The 19,553-nt window shown below is 48.9% G+C and overlaps 1 protein-coding gene across 5 annotated transcripts in view; it reads right to left on the minus strand.

Annotated features, from left to right (window-relative positions):
* Nucleotides 1-19,184, minus strand: part of AP1B1 (adaptor related protein complex 1 subunit beta 1) — a 46,706-nt gene extending 27,522 nt beyond the window's left edge. For 4 of the 5 annotated variants that reach the window (XM_036014477.1, XM_028527367.2, XM_036014476.1 and 1 more), the window contains exons 1-3: nucleotides 19,030-19,184; nucleotides 4,404-4,466; nucleotides 1,318-1,423 (exon numbers count right to left, since the gene is read on the minus strand). In XM_036014477.1, coding sequence (XP_035870370.1) covers nucleotides 1,318-1,423; nucleotides 4,404-4,440 — 143 coding nt within the window. In that variant the 5' untranslated portion in view covers nucleotides 4,441-4,466; nucleotides 19,030-19,184. Of the gene's footprint in view, nucleotides 1-1,317; nucleotides 1,424-4,403; nucleotides 4,467-18,664; nucleotides 18,832-19,029 lie in introns of those variants that run through there. The other variant, XM_036014475.1, reaches the window with a different exon arrangement.
* Nucleotides 19,185-19,553: the final 369 nt, after the last annotated feature.

Here is a 19,553-nt window from a genome sequence, read left to right on the forward strand (position 1 = left end):
GCCACACCAGCACAACGAGATCACTTGAGATGTAGAACAAAGAGGCTTCCTCTGTGTGGAGGTGACACTGGTGTTCTAGCTGAAGGAGGGTGGTTTTGTCCTGGACAGAATCTGATTTGGAAGGAGGCCAGTTTTCCAGTAGACGCCTGATCCCTTTGCCACCGTGTCTTCAGTGCAGCAGGTCCCTCAGGAGAACAGTTTCTCCTGTGGCGCTGTCAGGCGGGGCCTGCTGAGGGTGGCAATGGGGCGGGGCAGTGTGATCCTGCTGTGGGACCCAGAGGGGGCAGCTGCTCCATGTCAGCACCCAGGCCTATGAAGCACGGGGCTGGGCACCACGAGGGCACAGAGGAGAGGGAACGGGCGAAAGGCACCTGGATTTGGATTTCAGAAGGGCTGGGCATGAGTCCTAGTTCTGCCATTAATCATGTGATCATTGAGCAGTCACTGTACTCCTTCTTTATCTGGTTTCTTTGGCAGTAAGAATATCATTACCTAGAATATAGGAATTGTAAGGAACTGCTGGGAAAATATCTGATAGTGTTCTGCAGACTCTTAAGTTGTTAAGTGTTAAGTTGTTACAAAATCCAATCCCTGCCCTTGGAGACTTTACAGTGTGGTGGGCATGCAAACACAAGTACACATAAGAGGAGAATAGTGAAGAATTAGTGATGGTGACAGGAACATGGAGAAGATGCTCTGTGTGCAGGGCAGTGGGCTGGGCTGATGAGAAAGGCACAGGGAGACCTTGAATGGATTTCAGGAGCCGGAAAGACAAACTGGGTGCACGGAGAGGGGGCAGGGGCCTTCCAGGCAGGAGAAAAGCATCAACGAAGCTGCGGCAACAGTTCTACGTGCTCTGCTCGGGCAATCAGATTCAAACCAGAGGCTGCAAACTGGCACCAAGTTTGACAAATTCAGTCTGCAAGTTTTACGTGGGCAGTGTTCATTTCTTTGTTCACTGTCACCTGGCCATCAGAAGCAGGGAGATTTAAAGTGAGAACTCTAACTCTGCATTCTTTTGGAAAACCAGGAGACCTGGCCACACTGCGTTCATTCTCCTCCCCGGCTGGAGTTCCTGACAGGGCTCAGGCCACATCCGCTTCATCGCTTGTTGCCTTTTCAACCTAGTCCACTTCACTCACTCCATTACTGCCTGACCCCATCAACATTTGAGCTCGTGACCCCTGTAAAGATAAAGTCTCCCGTTTGGAAAGGAGGTTCATGAAGGGAGCTGGATGAGGGAAGGCACAGGACCCTAGGGATGTAAAGCAGAGACCTGAACTGGACTCGGCTGCCACGCGGCCTGCTCCTACACACCTGACATCTTTGCCCACTGTCATGGACGCAATCACTTTCTTCACCGCCTCCTTCTTCTTCTCCTTCTTGTCGCTGTTAAGCTCCGCCTTGAGCTCGAAGATCTCCCCTGAGAAAGGAGGCAGGCATGAGTGACCCAATCCCTCCTGCCAGAGGGTGATTCCCTGTCCCCGACTCCCAAAAGAATGGGAGGGAGGCAGGTAAGACACTCCATGCCGCCAGCCAAGGGCAGCTGCAGAGAGAAGCAACTGCTAGGAATTATCAAGATGAGAGCTTAGAGCTCACACTGGATTGAGAGAGGACGTGGAAGTTACAAGGGTTCCGAGGTAGACAAGTAGCATAAAGGCAGGTTCTGCTCAGTCAGATGGATAAAAACATAGGGAGGGAAGCAGAGCCCTCCTCAGCCACCCTTACCTGAAACCCTCAAGGTAGTCAGTCTATCATGGAATCTAAGGACTTGAGGTTTGAGGGGAGAGGTAGGATTTCCCAATTCCCACACTTGGCCTTTCCTGTTTTCTTAGAACCTCCGGTGAAAACTGCTCACACAGAGTTTCACTTCCTGAGCCACAAGTGGTTGCTCAGCTCTGAAAATGGGAATTCAGCTGCCCCTGAGGGGCTCTGTCTAACACACAATAAAATCTTCTTCAGAATCTGATGAGCTGGAAAAAGCAGATGAGGAAGTAGGGTTGTTTGGGGCCCTGCCATGGAGAGGGAGTCAGGACCCCGCTAACCCTCATAAAAGGTTGAAAGGGCAAACTTGGGAGTGATAGGCCTCCGGCTCTCAAAGCTGAAGCCGCCGGCATTTCCTGAGCTTTTCTCTGAGCCAAGGGCCACAGTAACTTCTTCCCGCACTTCTCCTCACTTCATCCTTACAACTCTGCATCCCCCATGTTACAAATGAGCAGATAGAGGCTGTGAGAAGTTGGGTAACTCGCCCAAGGACACATAGGTAGTAAGAGGTGGGGCCAAGATTCAAAACCAGCTCGGCTAGCTCCAAAGCTCATACACTCATCTGGGCCTCTCTGGGCCTGTTTTCTAGTCTCTACTCTCTGCCTGGACAGGGGCACTGAATTCTCTCATTTAACACTCAGATGTGAACCACTCATTTCAGTGCCTGGCACTCAGTGGCCTGCATTACGGGTGGCCACTCTTACTATTAATTTGCCACATGACCCTCTGTCTTGGCTATCTCTTTTGAAGAAATAAGAGTCCCAGGCTTCCCTCTCGAGTTACTTGGGATGGGAGTGAAGCAGACTATCACGTGGGGCTAAAGTGCTAAGGAAGCTGTAGATGGATTTGCAGTGAGAAAAAAAAAACTTAGCAAGTTTTTATCATGACTGAACATGGTGTTCATCAAAGAACTTACAAACAAGGTTAATTAAGAACAAACACACAGCACAGTCAAGGGCAAGGCCAACCCTGAGGATATTGCTCAACAGAGCCAGGAAGAATCTGCAGACCTTGCAGTTCAAATTCATGGCTCTGCAGAGCTGAAGGAACCCATACCGTTCTCCTCCAAGAGACTGGGAGTGGGGGCGGGGGGCCCTGTCTCCAAGCTGTGGAATCCAACAGACTGTGATGACTTTGACCCTGGGCCCTGCTGCGGGGCTGTCCCTGTTTTGCTTGAAACCTTTGTCCAGTTACAGTACAACTGGCCATCAATTGATGGGTCTAGGCCCGAGTCACCTTGGCCCTAAGAAAGCTGATGAGGTGAACTTGAGATCTGAACGTCTCCTTCCTCAGTCACCAGGCCTACCTCCTCAACCACATGTGAGGCATCTGATTCCCTCGACCCCACTGCCACCGCCCAGCTCAGGCACCACCATCTCCATCTCGTGTTAGAGCTGCAGTACTGGTCTCCCTGCCTCCTCCCAGCTTCACTCCCTTCGATCTTTTATTAGAATCTGGCTTGGACCTTCCCTTGCTTAAAACCATCACTATGTCAAATTTGGATCTGGGTATCTCTCTATAGATGTTGTCCTCAAAAGAAAACCCACAAAACACCCCACCACTGACACCCTAACACACTCAGCACTAAGGTTACCCCTCCAGCCTGGCTCAGCAGGCCCTGCATCACTGAACCCTGCGCACCTTTCCAACCTGCCATCACACTCTCCAGTGACTTGTGCCCGACTGCGCTCTTTCCCAGAGTGCACGGCGGGCAGAGCACTTGATCAGCTCCACTCCCCTTCCCCACACCCCCTTTATCTAGCTAGGCCCACCCAGGGCCCTCCCACAGCCTGCAACACTTCCCTTATCAGAGCAGGCCTAGTCCTTTAGAGTCATCACTACTTAGTAAACTGTCCTCTCTGCTCAACCACAAGCAAAGCCAGTGCAGTCTGTCTGTCTGTCTGTCTCCTCTAACACACACGGAAGGTGTTCAATAAAAACTGGCTGAGCCCATAAATGAAATGCCCGCGGAGCGGCAGCCTTCGTGTCCTGGCTCAGCTCTTTGCATCTGGTCAGCAAGCCTGTGTCAGTATCACTTGGAAGGAATTAGGGAGGAAGGAAGGGCCGATCAGTAGGTGCTCACAGGGTCAGAGCGTATTTGTTAGCTGCTACATCGCCTCTATTTCCCGAAAAAGCAGAAACAGCCACAATACGCAACAATGTAAGACAAGCTCGGAAGTCTGAGTTGTCAGACTGCGGGGAAATGTTCATGATAATGCAAAATGAAAAACAGGATATAAACTGTGACTTCGACCACATACGACATGTGCCTGAGGATAAGGACCAGACACACACAAACTGTTACGGGGCTGCTGACAGCACTGGGTGCCTTCTTTCTTCCAGGAAAAAAAAATATCATATTTAACAATTTTAAGCCGTGGGGTACAAAAAAGGGCCTTTTTTCTATACTTTGAGCTAATGGTTTTCCTTTCTTGAAGTCTAAAAGAAGTGGTTAATTTCTTACACGATCAGCAGTCCAATTTTCTGGGTCCACAGGGTTAAAAGGAACCCTGGGTAATTCCCACCACTTGATTCCAGGCCTCCCATCCCTACCACCATGCCCCACCCCTGCAGGGAGCAAGCGGAAGGATCGGGCAGGCAAAAAGTAGGACAAGGCCCCACAGTGAAACAAACTGTACCTTTCTTGGTTGTGGTGAAATATTTTGAGTCCGTCATTTTGGTCCCTTATCTGTGGCCAGACTCTGCAAGACAGGAGAGAGGGGTGACTTTCCATTGTGTTCCATTCCATTGTCAGTCACAGGGAACAGGAGGGAGAGGAGAGAAGGCTCCAACACACATGTGGTATGGGAAGACAGTTCCTGTTTTTTTATGGAACTTACGGGGTAACATTGGTTAATAAAATTATATAGGTTTCAGGTGTACAATGCTATAACACATCATCTGTATATTGTACTGTGTGCTCACCACCCAAGTCAAGTCTCCTTCCATGATTATTTATCCCCCATAACCTCTTCCCCCCCCCCCCCCCCCCCAATATAGCTTGTTATCTCTTTACTGGGCAAATGAATGGTTAGATAATGGCTGATCAGATTTTGGAGGATAATTCTGAAGGACCTATCACATTAAAAATTTATTTATTTATTTATTTTTAGAGGGGAGAAAGAGAGGGAAACATCAATGTGTGGTTGCCTCTCTCGCGCCCCCTACTGGGGACCTGGCCCGCAACCAGGCATGTGCCCTGACTGGGAATGGAACTGGTGACCCTTTGGTTTCAATCCACTGACCCACATCAGCCAGGGCAGATCTATCATATTTTTGAGAGCTTGTTTGGAGGTTCTAGCAGGGGAGCTCAGCTACTTGTATACCTTTGACCAAAAACTAGTCCTCTCCTGCAGTTGGGAAGGTTGACTTAAATGCCCATTAACAAGGGACTAGATAAAGACTCTGCAAGAGTCCACAGATTACAAAAGCATCTAACAATCATGGCTCAGCAGCCATGGTGCTCACTCTGCTCAGCAGCGTTCTCAGTGCTCTGCCTGTGCTAACTCATCAAAGCCTCACCACAGCCTCACAGAACCACGATCACTGCCCTGTGAAGTCAAATGAGCTTGAATACGCCATGTTTAAAAAGCTAAGGGGATTTATTCTCTCCCCAACTTTTCCAAGTTTCTCTAACGCTGATGTGCACTATTCGCCTGCAGAGAGGGTTAGAATCTACGCACTGCAGGCTCTATAGCATTGCCCAGTGAGGATGGCGTTTTCTCAAGGCATTTCTTGGGATATCTCCTAGTGCAACACTTACGGTGTAGCGTGCTGTTCTAAGGCAATAGGACAAAGAAATTACCCAGGTCCTTCACTCAGCAAACATTTCCTGGGCACCTAACCTCCCTAGTTCCTCTTGGTCAACAGATGAAAGAAGCCACATGGGAAGGAGCCAAGTGCCCTGGATAAATGGCAGAGGCTTCTGAGATTGTTCTAACATTTATTAAGAAGCTCTCATTAACCGAGTCCCTATGAAAGCTAGGGGCTTTACACACATTATCTCATTTAATCCCACCAAAAAGGTAACTGCTTTTAACCTCATTTTTACAGATGAGGAAACTGAGGCTGAGAGATGTTAAAAAACTTCCCCAAGGTCACATGGCTGGTAAGTGGCTAGACTGGAAGACCATAGTAGGTCCATCTGAGCTTAGCACCTGCGCTCACTCTACCGATGAAGGAATGCTGCTTCCCAGGCGTGAGAGGGCGGGCAGAGCCCTGAGAGTGGCGAAGGACTTGGTTCACAACACCACGAGACTTTCGAATGCAACCTTCCCGTCCCGCCTGTGGTTTCACATGGTAAAAACCCCACACAACCTCCCCCACAAAACAGATGTTTGAGTGCAGAAAACTCACTCACTGTGTCCCTTCTGCTGCCTCCATGGAAGAGGCTCAAATATGTAACCCATTAACATCTTCTTTCATTACTATGTGGGGGAGAGAGTCACTGGTCAGATGGGGGTGAGGGGTCAAGGATCACTTCAAAGTCTCTGGAAACGAGGCCAACGGAGCTCCTTTTCAGCCTGACTGTACTTTTCCAGGCTGAGCTTATACTTACAGCAGGGTGGCAACAGGGCTGCCCCCCCCCCCCCCCGAACAAAGCGCCCGTAGCCCGTAGAGTCTGGTCTCAGTGGCCAGTGGGAGACAAGTGCGTACTGCCGAGGGGCTGCCTTACACCCTCTGTGGATCCCATTAAGATAAAGCAATAAAGGCTTGGCCGACAACATGATATATAGAAAAAGACAGAATTCTCTCTCCTTTTGCTCTGCAAGGCTGAAAAAGGATGACAGCACTTTTCTATGGCAGCTGCGGAAGAGAGGAGAGACTGCTGCGTCTGAGGCTGCCAGTCCGCAGCGGGGACTCTGACTGCCAGTCCCGGCAGCGAGAGGCGGGGCCGTGGGCAGCCCCACAAAGGGAGGACACGCACTGATCTGGTCCCCGGCTGCACTCGTCCTCCCCCTCTGGCCTGGCCCAGGCTCCGCGTGTGGCCAGTGTGCAGTGTGCAGTTGTTGGAAGGAATGAAAGGGACCACTGGGAACCCCAGACAGCCTCAGACTGTTCCTCTGACAGCTCTGTTATGTAACTATTTGGCATTTGTTTCTTACAGGAGTTTACTTACATTAAAAACAATTTTCTTTTGAGCACCCATAAAGTCATTTTCCCAGAGAAACCTCATCAACCTAGAGATCCTGTCCGGAGCTCTGAGAATGAGCAGGTAAACAAGATAGTGAAATACCTCTACCATGTGAAATACCTCTCAGACAGTGAAACCATCTACCATGAGATAAAGGGCTGCACGGTTTGAAAAGCCCCAGACTTGCGGGCAGAAGCGGCAGAGGCATCCAAAACAGCAGCATACCCCGTTTCTCAGGGTTCACTTTAGTCCAAGAAGAGGAACCAAGGCAAATGGGGCTAAAAACCACAGGCAAAAAATAAATCACAGAAAGTAACATACGAACCCCTCCAAACATTAAATCTAGAAGGAAATCAAAGTGAACAATGCAAAAACTACCTCAGATGCCTACGTCAGCATTGCCCAGAAATTCTCCCTTCTTCGGCAGAAGAGGCTGTAGGGGCCTTCCCTGGTCTGCAGGCACGGCACAATACCGCGGGCACTAAGTTCCCAGAGCATAACCTGCTACTGCCCAATCTATGTTGCAGGTCACCACCCAGGTGGAGAAAAGGGGGAGCAATTGGGGGCTTAAAAAAAAGCAAAAGAATTGCAGTCTGTCAAGTCAAACCAGCACAGGTGCTGGTGCCCTTCAGTGCTGAGCTTTTGATGACACCCTTCCTCTCACCGGCGCTAAGCAACTACGTCCTCACAAGCTTAAACTGCCACCCGGTGCACTGGCTGCCTCTTCTCTGCAGTATCTATTTCGCATGTCCCTCTGCAGAGGGCCCAGTGGGACTGGTGATGCAGAAACTGTATCCCTCTGAATTTGTCTTATATACAGGAAATTAAAGTAGAGGAGGGTGAGGAGGTGGGGAGAAGGGAAACGCGTGTGCAAAGCCACTCCACGCAGGCTTCAAACACTCGCCTCACCAGGAAAGACCACCTGCCGCTGTCGATCTACCGAGGGTGACGGTCTCCTGTGTCCTGTCACTGCAGTTGCCTCCTGGATGTCAGTGCAAGAGGGAATTTCATTCTCTTTGCAGGGATGGAAAAAACCCCTACAATTCAGTCCTAAAGGAGCTCAGACTTGGAGATGCCACAGAAAAGACTGTGCCGGCATTGCTCCGCTGTCGCCGTATGGCACACCCCTACCCATGGAAGCCAAAGGGGCTAAGACCTCATTCCTGGATGAATGCGATTGGGTACTTGGCCACAGTTGAAAGTAGGCAGACCACTGGGGCAAGAAAAAGCTTAGGGTTTGGATCCCATCTTTGAAACTGGCAGGGTGCACTCAAAAAACTAAACTGGAAGGAATTTTTGGTTCGGAAACTGCTCTGGCCAGTGTAATGAATCACTTTCACTAAGAAGACAGCATTCTGGGCCAGAACACCCCTCACTGCCGCACGCACTGGCCAAGGACTGGCGCGGGAGATGGCGCAGTCCAAATTAAAAGAGGAGCGCACCTGGAAGGCCCGGTTCTGCCTTTCAGGAGCCACTGCCGCAGCCCTCGCCTGAGGTCTGCCTCCCCACACCCGTCCTTGGAAGGCCGCTTTGATGCCACAATCACGGACCGGTTCCTGTTCATCTCACTTTTTAAAAACAATCATTTGACATGCCTGCTTCCTCCTGCCACTAGGTTTAAAAAAACAGGAAGTGAGAAATAAATCTGAAATAGAGTAGTTTTATGTTTTCTGAGTTATAAACGAAGTCCTTGGTGAGAATCACTGACATGGCAGCCACAGACCCATGGAACGCAGCCTAAGAGTGTGAAAAATGAGGTGCTAGGAAGAGAAGGGGAGGGGGGGAGAAGCTCACGAAAACATTCCCAGTTAAAGACTTTGGATTGTTTTTGGATTTTAGCCACTGGAGTTAGGGTTAAGTTTCATAAAAAAGGAAGGATTGGCATATCTAAATGTAATTTTATAAACCAGAGATAAAGAATACCTTTCTGTGTTTGAAGCTAATGAAATAAATTTACATCTATAAAAAAATGCATTAAGAAAGTGAGTACTAAATATATTTCAACTTTTCTCCAGGTCTCAAAATTGCTAATAATAACAATTAATACTTTTTAAAAGAGAGTACTGAACTTAAGTTACAGTTGACTTCTCCACAATCCAACTTCCCCTCTTGAAAGTACAGACATCACCACCTGCTGCTCTACTGATATCACACATGTCTTCTGATGGGGCACTGTGAGACTGAAGGCATACGAACAGAAAGAATCTAGGCACAAACATTGTAAATATTGTGGGGTTCCATTTACATGAAATTCTCAAATATGAAGTAGAGGCAAAACTAACCTATGGTGATAGAAGTCGGATCAGTGGATGCTTCTAGGTGGAAAGGACTGACTTGAAGAGGGCCCTGCAGGATTCTAGTGGTGCCCTGGCCAGTGTGGCTCAGTTAGTGGGAGTGTCGTCCCCTGACTGAAAAGTCACAGGTTCGATTCCTGGTTAGAGCACATACCTAGGCATGTATGGAAGGCAACCAATTGAGGCTTCTTTCTCATATCAATGTTTCTCTCTCTCCTTTTCTTTCTCCCTTCCTCTCTCTATAAAAAAAAGTAATGAAAAAATGTCCTCAGGCGAGGATTAAAGGTAAATTAATTAATTAATTTGAAAAAAAAAACAAACTCTAGGGGTGACAGAAACTGTGTGTATCTGGATGCAGAGACTGACCAAAATGTATTCTCAAAAGAGATGAGCATTTCATGTAATGTAAATGATACAGACATTAATTTTTTAGCGATTTTATTTATTCATTTTTAGAGAGGAAGGGAAGGAGAAAGAGAAGGAGAGAAACATTGATGTGAGAGAGACACTGGTTGGATGCCTCTCATACGCTCCCAACTGGAGACCTGGCCTGCAACCCAGGCATATGTCCTGACTAGGAATTGAACCAGCGACCTTTAGGTCACGGTCCAGCACTCAATCCACTGAGCCACACCAGCCAGGGCCAGACATTAATTGTTTTTTAATTAAAAAAAAAAAAAAACAATGCTGGAGAAGAAAAATAAAACATTGTAAAGCCCAGAGGAAATAAAGGCTTTCTGAGTATGACATAAAATCAAGAAGTCTTAAAAGATCTATTAATTCAATTATATAAAAAATCAAGCTTTCCTACATGGACAAAAACATAATAAAAAAAAGACATAATAAACAAAAAAAATTGCATCACATTACAGGCAAAAGCCTGTTTTCCTTAATATACATAAAATGACTACAAACAGAAGAATGGTAAAGAATGTGGCTTTTTCATAGAAATGAAGTACAATTACGCTTACTTATAGTAAGAGAAATGGACATGGAAACTATAATGAAATACCATCATTCTGCTACTGGAAGGGTAAAGACCCAGAAGTCTGATTATACTGCATGTTGGTGATGATGTGAGGAAATAGAAGCCTTCATATGATGCTGGTGAGAGTCTAAATTGCCACAAACCCTACAGCAATTTGGCAACAGCTATCAACATTGCAAAGCCTCTGATCCAGCAATTCTGCTTCTAGCAATTTATTCTATAGGTACAAAATTATGCAGATAGTTATTTGTGTAGCACCCTCTGTAATAGCAAAATATTGTGAATACCTTAAACATCCTTCCACAGAGGCCGGGTTTAAAAATTATGGCACAGCCTATAGACATACGGGATACTATGCAACCAAGAATAAGAATGAGGCAGTTCTACATGTGGTTGTACACAACACTCTCCCAGATATTAAGTGAAAAAAAGCAAGATGTAAAAGTATATGTACTATACTACCATTTCTATTAGAAAAGAAAATTATGAATATTAATAAAACATAAATACTGTGTTTGCAAATGCATCGACTTCCTTAAAAGGCTAAACAACAACAACAAAAAAGTTAACAGTGGTTTCCTCCAGAAAGGAAGCTGGATCACCAAGGGATGGGGGAGAGTCTGACCATGCATCATTCACTTTTTTCTATCTTGGGAATTTTCTATCCTGCGCTTGGATCAGCTCTCCTAAGTATAACACAGTTTAGAAAACAACGGTGCGTCCATCTACAACGCTGCTCCCTGTGCTCACCCTCCGGTCTCAGCTCAAACACTGCTGCACCAGAGCAGCCCCCTCTGGACCCAGAGGGCAGAGGCCTCCTCTCCGACACTTGACTCAACCGGTGTGGACTTCTCCATAGCCCTCCCTCCCCGGGACTCTAACTCGACGTCTGTCCTGTCAAATGCTGTCAACCCAGGGACTGGCACTACGCCTGGCACATTCCAGGAGCTCACCAAATGTTTGCTGACAAAATGAATGAAAACACAGGTTCTCGGAGAAGCTGTAAAACCAAGGGCCCATAACAGATCGAGACAAGAGGACTCCCTGAGGAGTGCCAGACAGCGATGACTGGGCAGACCAGGAACGTAAGGTTTTGCAGGTGACTTGCAACAAGCATGGCGAGGCTGGCCCAGTGCCAACACGGCTGCCAGGAAACCTGGCTTTGCCACCAAGGGCTGTGTGATCCTGGGCAAGTCCCTCCATCTGGGGCCTTACTTTTACTATCAAACAAGAGAATTCAACAGGACTAATGGCTTATCGAGCCCCTCCTCGATTTTAAACTGCCAGCCTGGCTCATTCCACTCTCTGCTTCCTCACTGGGGGCCCTTCAGACAACCCATGGTTCCATGGGACAGAGTTTGAAAACCAGTCTGTTCCCTGACAGACAAAGTTCCTTCCACACCTCACATTCTATGATAAACCCATTTCCTCACTGATGAGTGTTCCTCCCGGAAACGGAGCATGACCATGTTTGAAGCATGACAAAAGAGGTTTCCAGGAGGACAGAAGAGAAAAGCTCAGAAGGCAGCCAGGGCCAACAAACCTTACTAGGTCTCCAGCAGGAAGGAAAACAGTAACAAGCCAAGCAACTCCCCAGACGGCCAACCAGTGACCAGGACAAGGGCTATTCCAGTCTCATGGCAGGGATTCATGGCAGGACGGCCCACGCTCTGCGATCGGACGAGAAGCGTGAAGCTGGCAGCAGGAGCATGGCACGCTGCATGCTCAGGGGATGGGCGACAAATTCACAAGGGAGACAACTGGTGTTGGGAGATCAGCCAGAGGATGTTAGGGAAGGGAAAGGGGAAAGAGATATTTGGCAAGGTCTGATCCAGCTGCCAAGACCCATCTTTGACCTCAAGGATGTTCAGGCAAGGAAAACAGATCCCTGAAAGTCTGCGTTGGTGGCTGCCAGCCTCAGTGTTGACAACTGTCACGGTTCAACCCTTGCCTGACGAATACCTATTCAGAAACCTGTTCCAAGGCACCTGTTAGCTCAAAGACAGTCAGGACTAACTGGGGAGAGAGAATAAAATGGGCTCGGGCAGGGCCACTGTGTCTTCACGTGGAACAGAAAAGGCAAACTTAGACTATGCCACATGCTCTGCCATCTCAGGTCTGTCTCAGGTGTCGAGGTCGATCTACTCCACAAATGCTTCCCTGTTCCGTGTCATGCTCTGGATTCTGCCCTGGCCCCTATGAAGCTGAGATTTCAAGAGAGATGATTCTATTTACCACTCTCCACTGGTCCAATAGTTTCCTTTTAAACAGAAAAAGGTCCTCACGGGCAAGTACACACAGTCACTTTACAGACAGGAAAACAGGTTAAGGCCAACTTGAAAGTGAAAAGGTGAGTCAGCTGTAGAGAAACCAGATTTGAGACTTATTCTCTGAGGCAATGTAGTCACCAAACGCAGACAGACAGGCTCTTTCAAGTTGGCTCAATAACTATGAGAAAATAAGCTGCTCTTCTTCAGGCTTGGCATAAAACTCAGAATGAAGGTGGCAGTGGTGGTAGTAATGGCAAACGGGTGAGTATTATGGGCTGGACGCTATGTGAAGAGTATCGATAAAATCACAAGTTTACAGAGGAGGCAGCTGAGGCCCAGCGAGGTCATGGCATCTCTCTGGAGTCACAAAGCTGGAAAATGGTAGTGCCAACACTCTCTACCCTTGCCCCATCATGAGGTCCACATGTCCCGTTCCTCCTCTCCGAAGGAAGCCCTGGCAGAAACACAGACACTCCAGGCTATAAGGTATGCAAAATATGTTGCCACACATCCCTGCAGAGTCCCTTAAATGTTGAATGACAGGTTATTTTAGGACCAGTCCGTCCAGTTTGGCCGGCAGAAACGTCAAGTTTGGTAACGTGCCTAGAGAAAGTCTGTCTGGATGAGCTTGCCAAGGCATGGGCCTCCTGGGATTTGAATGGAAACTGACTGGTCAAAATCAATCTCCTGAGACCCGCTGGCAATCAAAGCCTCAAACGCAAAAGAAACTGGAGGCAGGCAAATGCCACATGTAAACGTTCTGTATCAGCACTGAGTCTCTAGAACCCAGCTTTAGAATCAGGTGCCAGTTCCCAACGATCTACAAGCAGTCATGTGTGGAAAGATCTGCCGTCAAGAACAAGAAAAGTCAGTTCTCTCCCTCCCCAGAGCATGGCCACGCCTTTTCCGTCCCCTCTTCTTGTCCCCAGGGGCGTTCCCTTTACCTTTCTCTCTCCTAAGCTCTGAGGACCCTTCTTTTGCCTCCGTAACCTGTTTCCTGAGCCCACGCAGCCCAGCTGGCTCACTTCTACTACTTCTGTAGCTTTCTAAATAAACTCTCTCTTATAATTTGAAGGGGGAAAAAAAGGAAAAAAAAAAGAAAAGTTCCTGTGAACTTGAATAAAAAAGTAATCAGGGCTTCTGAGGAAAAAAAAACCTAATCCAGACAAGGAGGCCAAAGACTACAGAACAGAGCTGAACACCTCCGTTCTCCCACCTATACACAGGGACACTTTCCGAAGGCCTGCCAGGGTCCACAGCCATCCGTGCAGCATGTGTAGCGGTGTGTAGGGAGCACCATCAGCTCTGAGACGGGGGCTGTGCTCCACTCAGGCGCATGCACACAGCAGACAAAGAGCAGTCCTTTCACCCTGGTTCTGAGGTCCAGAGGCCAGGTAAAAGAATGCAGGTGAAGAGCATAGTGTTCATGCCTCCCTGGTAACTGTCACCAATGCTCGGAGGAGGACATGTCTGAAACTGGTGGAGCATCAACAGAAGCCCTCTTAGATGAAGGGCTTAGGCAAGGGCCTAATATGAAAAGATGGTCAGATTTGGAAAGAGGGGCTGACGTGGAGAATACCCACAAGATGCCAGTCTAACAGGGAGTGAATGGAGAAAAACTAAACCACCAGCGACACTGGCTGGGGTGCAGGCTCTGTGCTAAGCGATTTATAGCTCCTTCAATTCCTTTAAGAGGTAATCCATTTAAGAAGGAGGAATTAGAGAGAGAGAGAGGAGTGACTTATCCAAGGCCAAAACAAGCATGCGTGTTCAGGCGTCTGTGAGACCCCCTACTTGGCTGAAGGCAAGGAAGGATGAGATTCAAAGACGGTCTTTGGTGCCAGAGTTTGTTAGATCCTGCCAGCAGAAGATGCAGTGATCCTGTTTAATAAGTCTCACAGTGACTGGCATTTGACACGGCAGATTCCTCCCCGCACCTTGATAAACTTTCTGCTCTCGGACCCCGGGATTCCACGCTCTCTGCTTCACCTCCTACCCCAGTGTCGCTCCTCCTCAGTTCCCTCTGTTGATTCCTGCCCCCTCTCTCTCCTTCAGCTGTGGAGTAACCCAGGGCTCTGGCCTGGTACCTCTTCCCTTCTCCATCCACACCACCTCTCTGGTGATCTCAGCCAGTGGCAGGGCCATACGTATCTTCTACATGCTGACAATCCACAGCTTTACATCCCCAGGCCCAACCTTCTCCCTGAGCTAGCAGCTCCTATAGCCAAACTGCCTAATTAATACCTGAACCTGAATGGCTACATGGCTGACAGGCAGCTCAAACTTCACATGATAGAAACTGACCTCCCGCTTCCTCCCTACCCCCAAATGGCTCATCCTGCAGTCTTCACTACCTAGTTACTGTCAACATCATCTTCAACAGGTTCTTAGGCCAAAAACCTCAGTTGCCCCTGACAACACACTCTCTCTCTCTTTCACAGCCCATATGTAATCTATCAGCAAATCCTGTGGGGTCTGCTTTCAGAATGAGTCCAGAATCCAGGAGGCAGCTTCTCGCCAGCTCCCTCACTACCACCAGGCCACAGGTGACTATGAGCTTCCCTTGGCACTGCTCGAAGCTGCTTGTGCACTGCCCCCTACAACCCACCTCAGCGACAGACGGGACGACCCTGCTATAGTCTGAGTCAGACAGTGGCACCCCTCTGCTCAAAATCCTCCCCATCTCACTCAGAATAAAAGCCAAAGTCCTTAACATGGCCTCCCCGCTCGTAAGGCCCTGTACGAGATGTATACCCCCTTCTGTCTCTCTCACACACCCCCTCCCTGTCATTATGTCTTTGAACTCTTCTCCCCTGTTCTCCCCATCACCCCCTCAGTTCCAGCCACACTGACCTCTTTGCTGACCCTTGTACAAAACAGGCATGTTTCTGCCTCAGGGCCTTTGCATGCATGGTTCACATTAGGAGGGAGACTGTCTCTCCATATAGCCTCATGGCTTAGTCCCTCACTTCCTTTAAGTCTCCACTCAAATGTCATCTTTTCACTGAGGCCTTCTCTGACCACTTCATTTAAAACTGTACACATTCCCAACAACTGAATCTAAAAAACAAACTAAGGAAATAGAAGAACAGAGGCAGAGTCATGGATATGGAGAGTGTTTTGTACTCCTGGATGGGAGGGAAATGGGTGAAGCGGTGAGGGGATTAAGAAGTACAAATAGGTAGTTACAGAATCACCGTGGGGATGTCAAGCACAGGACAGGAAATGGAGCAGCCAGAGAACTTGTATGCATGACCCATGGACGTGAACGGTGATGTGGGGATTGCCTGAAGGAGTGGGCGTGCTGGGTGGAGGGGGACCAAGGGGGAAAAATTGAGACAACTATAACAGCATAATCAATAAAATATAATAAAAAAATAAAATTGTACACATTCCCAGGCAATCCACTCCACTTTCCTATCCTCCTTTTGCTTTTTTTTCAAAGTATGTATCACCAAATACTATAAAATGTACTTACATTGTCTATTTTTTTCTCCTTCCATAATATAAATTCCATGAGGACAAGGATTTTTGTCCATTTTGTTTACTACTGCATTCCTAGTTCCTAGACTGGTACCTGGCAAATAGCAGGCACTCAGTAAATATTTGCATGACTAGTGCACAACCCCCCCGAGGGAGACATTTCATGCTTTGTAAACCAACCTGGAAAGCAGCTTCCCAATGTTCCATCCACAGTGTCTGCCAGGGTCAGAGCTACCCCTGCGCTGGCTGTCAAGCCGTTTTGACAAAATCGAAATTGAAAATGCCAGACCCCGTAGCCCATTATACAGCCAATAAACGTAAGATAAGTAAATAAGTGATAAGAGAGAAAAGAGAGGGCAAAGTGTAGATTATGAGGTAGCGACATTTCCAGCGGGAGAACTGCTTGGCCACTTCCTTCCGTGAGGCCGGACTACCACCTGTGGCTGCCACGGCATCAGCTCGGAGTGGCCAGAGCTCCGGGGGGTGGGGTCCCAAGTGCTGCGGGAGGTCTGCGGAGGGGTCTCTGACATGGGGTGTGATGTGAGCACGGTCAGGCCCTGCCCTTGCCTGTAGCCTTCCAGGCCCACAGGCCTCATTCTCTGTTCCTCTAACTGCCAAGCTCTTCGCTGCCTCCGCGCTTGCGGATCCTCTGCCTGGATTGCCCTCTCTGGTGCCAGGCAGGGCGTTTTCCACTAAGTGAGCGGTCAAGACATCCAACGGTTTCAGAAGACAACTAGAAAAAAATGAAAGTCCACGCCCAAAGCCAGCTGGACCAACAAACTGAGCTTGCTCTGAAACACTTTTAGGAAGTGAAACGAGAAGGGTGGGAGAAGTCATGTGTATATAGAGGTCTGTTTGCAGAAGGAAATGACACCCCTCAAACCAGGGGTGACAGCTTTCCTCAGACATAGGTTCCCTGCTGGCACCAACTGCCTAGGGCGAAGGCACCCACCACTACAACAGGCCCTGCACACACTGCCCCCTCTGACCCCTGGCGCACGCCAGTGCTGGGGGCAGGGAAGAAGGGTGGTGACCAGTATCACTTTAGGGCTAAGGTGAAGGGGGCCCAGCCTAAATAAGTGGTCCAGGAAGCTGCTGAGCTGGAGTTGAGACCCAGGGCTGACTGACAGGGAGTCAGGAATGCTTTTTCCACTGCACCCCTGAGCCCTTCGAGCCCCTCACGATGAAGCCTCTGCTCAGCCCACACTCAACAGATAATCTCTACGAAACCTCTAAGGGATCTGATTCTTTGAGAACTAGTAAAGTTGCTCTTTATGACAGTTTTTAAGAGGCCAGAGGAGCCCACTGGGCTCAACTCAGGACAGGCAGTCAGATGCTCTGATCTCTGCTCATGTTCCTACCATCTGTGACAAGTCACTTCACCTCAAGTCCTCTCTTGCAAGGATGGGGCTAAGGTGACAATATTCACCCCTGGCAGGGTAGCTCAGTTAGTTAGAGCGTCATCCCGATATGCAAAAGTTGGGGGTTCAATCTCTGGTCAGGGCACATAAAAGAATCAACCAGTGAATGCATGAATGAGGGGAATAGCGGGCTGATGTTTCTCTCTCTTTCTCCTTTCTTCTCTGTTTAAAATCAATCAGTCAATAAAAAAAATTTTTTAAAGGTGACATTAAGTTTCTGTGAATTCAGTGGAACTAGCAGAACAGATCACAGAGTTAAAAAAAAGGTACTACATTAATACTTATATCACAGCTTTCTTCCGAAGCATGCGGAAACCTTCATGGGTTTGTTAAATCTCGTAACCCTCAGGAAGGGGCAGGAAACAGGTCTTTCTCGTGCTGCTGTCAGGGAAACTGAGGTAGAACTGGAGCAAGCGAATGCCTGCATGGGAATAAGGTTCAGGCTCGCAGAGTCTACTTCTGGGCCAGCAAACCACCTCACCATCTCCCAGGCAAGACTGCTCTCCCAGCCAAGAAGTCACAGGGCCTGCACTTTTCTCAGAGAGACGCAGACCCTTCCATTGTGAATGCTCTTCCAGAACTAGGGCCAAAGGATCCCCAGGGGTCATGTGCTTCCTCTACATTCCAAAAGGAATGCCGCGTAACCAGTCTCAAGAAAGGTTCTGAATATCCTTAAATTAGTTTCATGGACAGCCTGTTGTGTGTCTCACACTTCCCAATAGTCAGGAAAAACTTCCCCTCTGCCCTGAAAGGTAATCACTTACAGGAATAGCCTGCAAAATTGTTTCATCCTAATGAAAGTGAATCAAATGCCCCTTGAGAAGATTAGATGAGAAGCAATACGCTACATCTTTGCCTAGATGCAAATAAACATAACGGCAGCTAAAGACATGAAATAGCACAACACCCCAAACTTACTCCAGCTTCTCTCTTGTCTCCGCACTCTGCAGGTCCCCGAACGCTGGGGTAGGAACCCTAGCTCTGTCTATACTACAGGATTGCCCTTACACGTGTGATTTAACCTCTCTGTGCCTCATTTTATTCACTGATAAGACGGGGATAACAGCAGGAGCTACCTCACAGGGTTGTGGTGAAGTTTCAGTGCAGCCTTGTAAGTAAAGTGTTTAGCACTGTACCTGGTACACAGTAGGGGCTGGATAACCAGGACCGAGCATTGTCATCAGTAGTTTCAGCATTATTACAGGTGTCCCCAGTTAACTTGGTCCTGAGGCACACAGAGACAGACCGAATCCAAGTCTACCTCGGAGCGGGTGGCTGTTTCTTGAATTTTTAAAAAATTCTTTTCCAACCTTGGCAAAGAGATAAGGTCCTGAACCACCAGGAGGCCTCAGGATGTCCACAGGGGTGCGTATGAAGGGGAAAACCAGGACGCAAAGAGGAGTCTCCCCTTTGGCCAAGCGCAAGCTCCTCGGGGCCTAAGTCTAGGAGTCTGTCCCGGAGGGCGCCGCAGGAGGGGCTGCAGGACTGCGGGTGCTGGGGCGCGTGAATGAATGAACCTGCAGTCCAGCTGCCTCTTTGGGGTCTGGGAAACCACTCTCCGCCCTCTCGCGCCCCGTCCTCTCCATGACCTTTGACCCTGCAAACCCCTCATCTCAGACCCCCCACTCCCTGCCCCTCGTCTTCTCCTGCCTCGCCGGACTCCCTGCTTCCTCACCCGTCGGTCCGAACGGCTTCTGGGGCCACGGCGCGGCTCGGCTGGGCAGCAAAATGTCCGCCTCGTCCTCCGGCTCTCCCGGTGCGACAGTGCCGCCGGCTAGCTCGGAGACCCGCGGCTGTCACCTGCCAGGCGGAAGTGAGCTGCCTGCGCGTGGGCACTTCCGGTGGACGCACGGCCTGGGGGCGGGGTCAAAGGTGCAACCCGGGAGGGCGGTGGTGCCCGCGGGGCGGGGCTAAGAGAGGGCGGGGCCATGAGGGCGGGGCCATCTGGGATTAACCCCTTAAGCCGCGACTCTGCCTCGCCACTACGTCCCGTAGAGTGTTTAGAAAAATTAACCAGCTAGCCGCTAAGTAATTAACGTGGGTGGAAAAGGTCGTGAAGACTTTGGGGTCCATCTCTTCCGTTTCCCAGACGGAAAAACTGAGTCTCTAAGAGGGTCAGGGTTTTCTCAAGACCACTTACCTTATGAGTGAAAGGGTCAAAACTAGAGCTGCAAGTCTAGTCTAGGACTCACTGCCTTG

This window comes from Phyllostomus discolor, chromosome 13, assembly GCF_004126475.2.
Source record: "Phyllostomus discolor isolate MPI-MPIP mPhyDis1 chromosome 13, mPhyDis1.pri.v3, whole genome shotgun sequence".
In the NCBI taxonomy this organism is placed as follows: Eukaryota; Metazoa; Chordata; class Mammalia; order Chiroptera; family Phyllostomidae; genus Phyllostomus; species Phyllostomus discolor.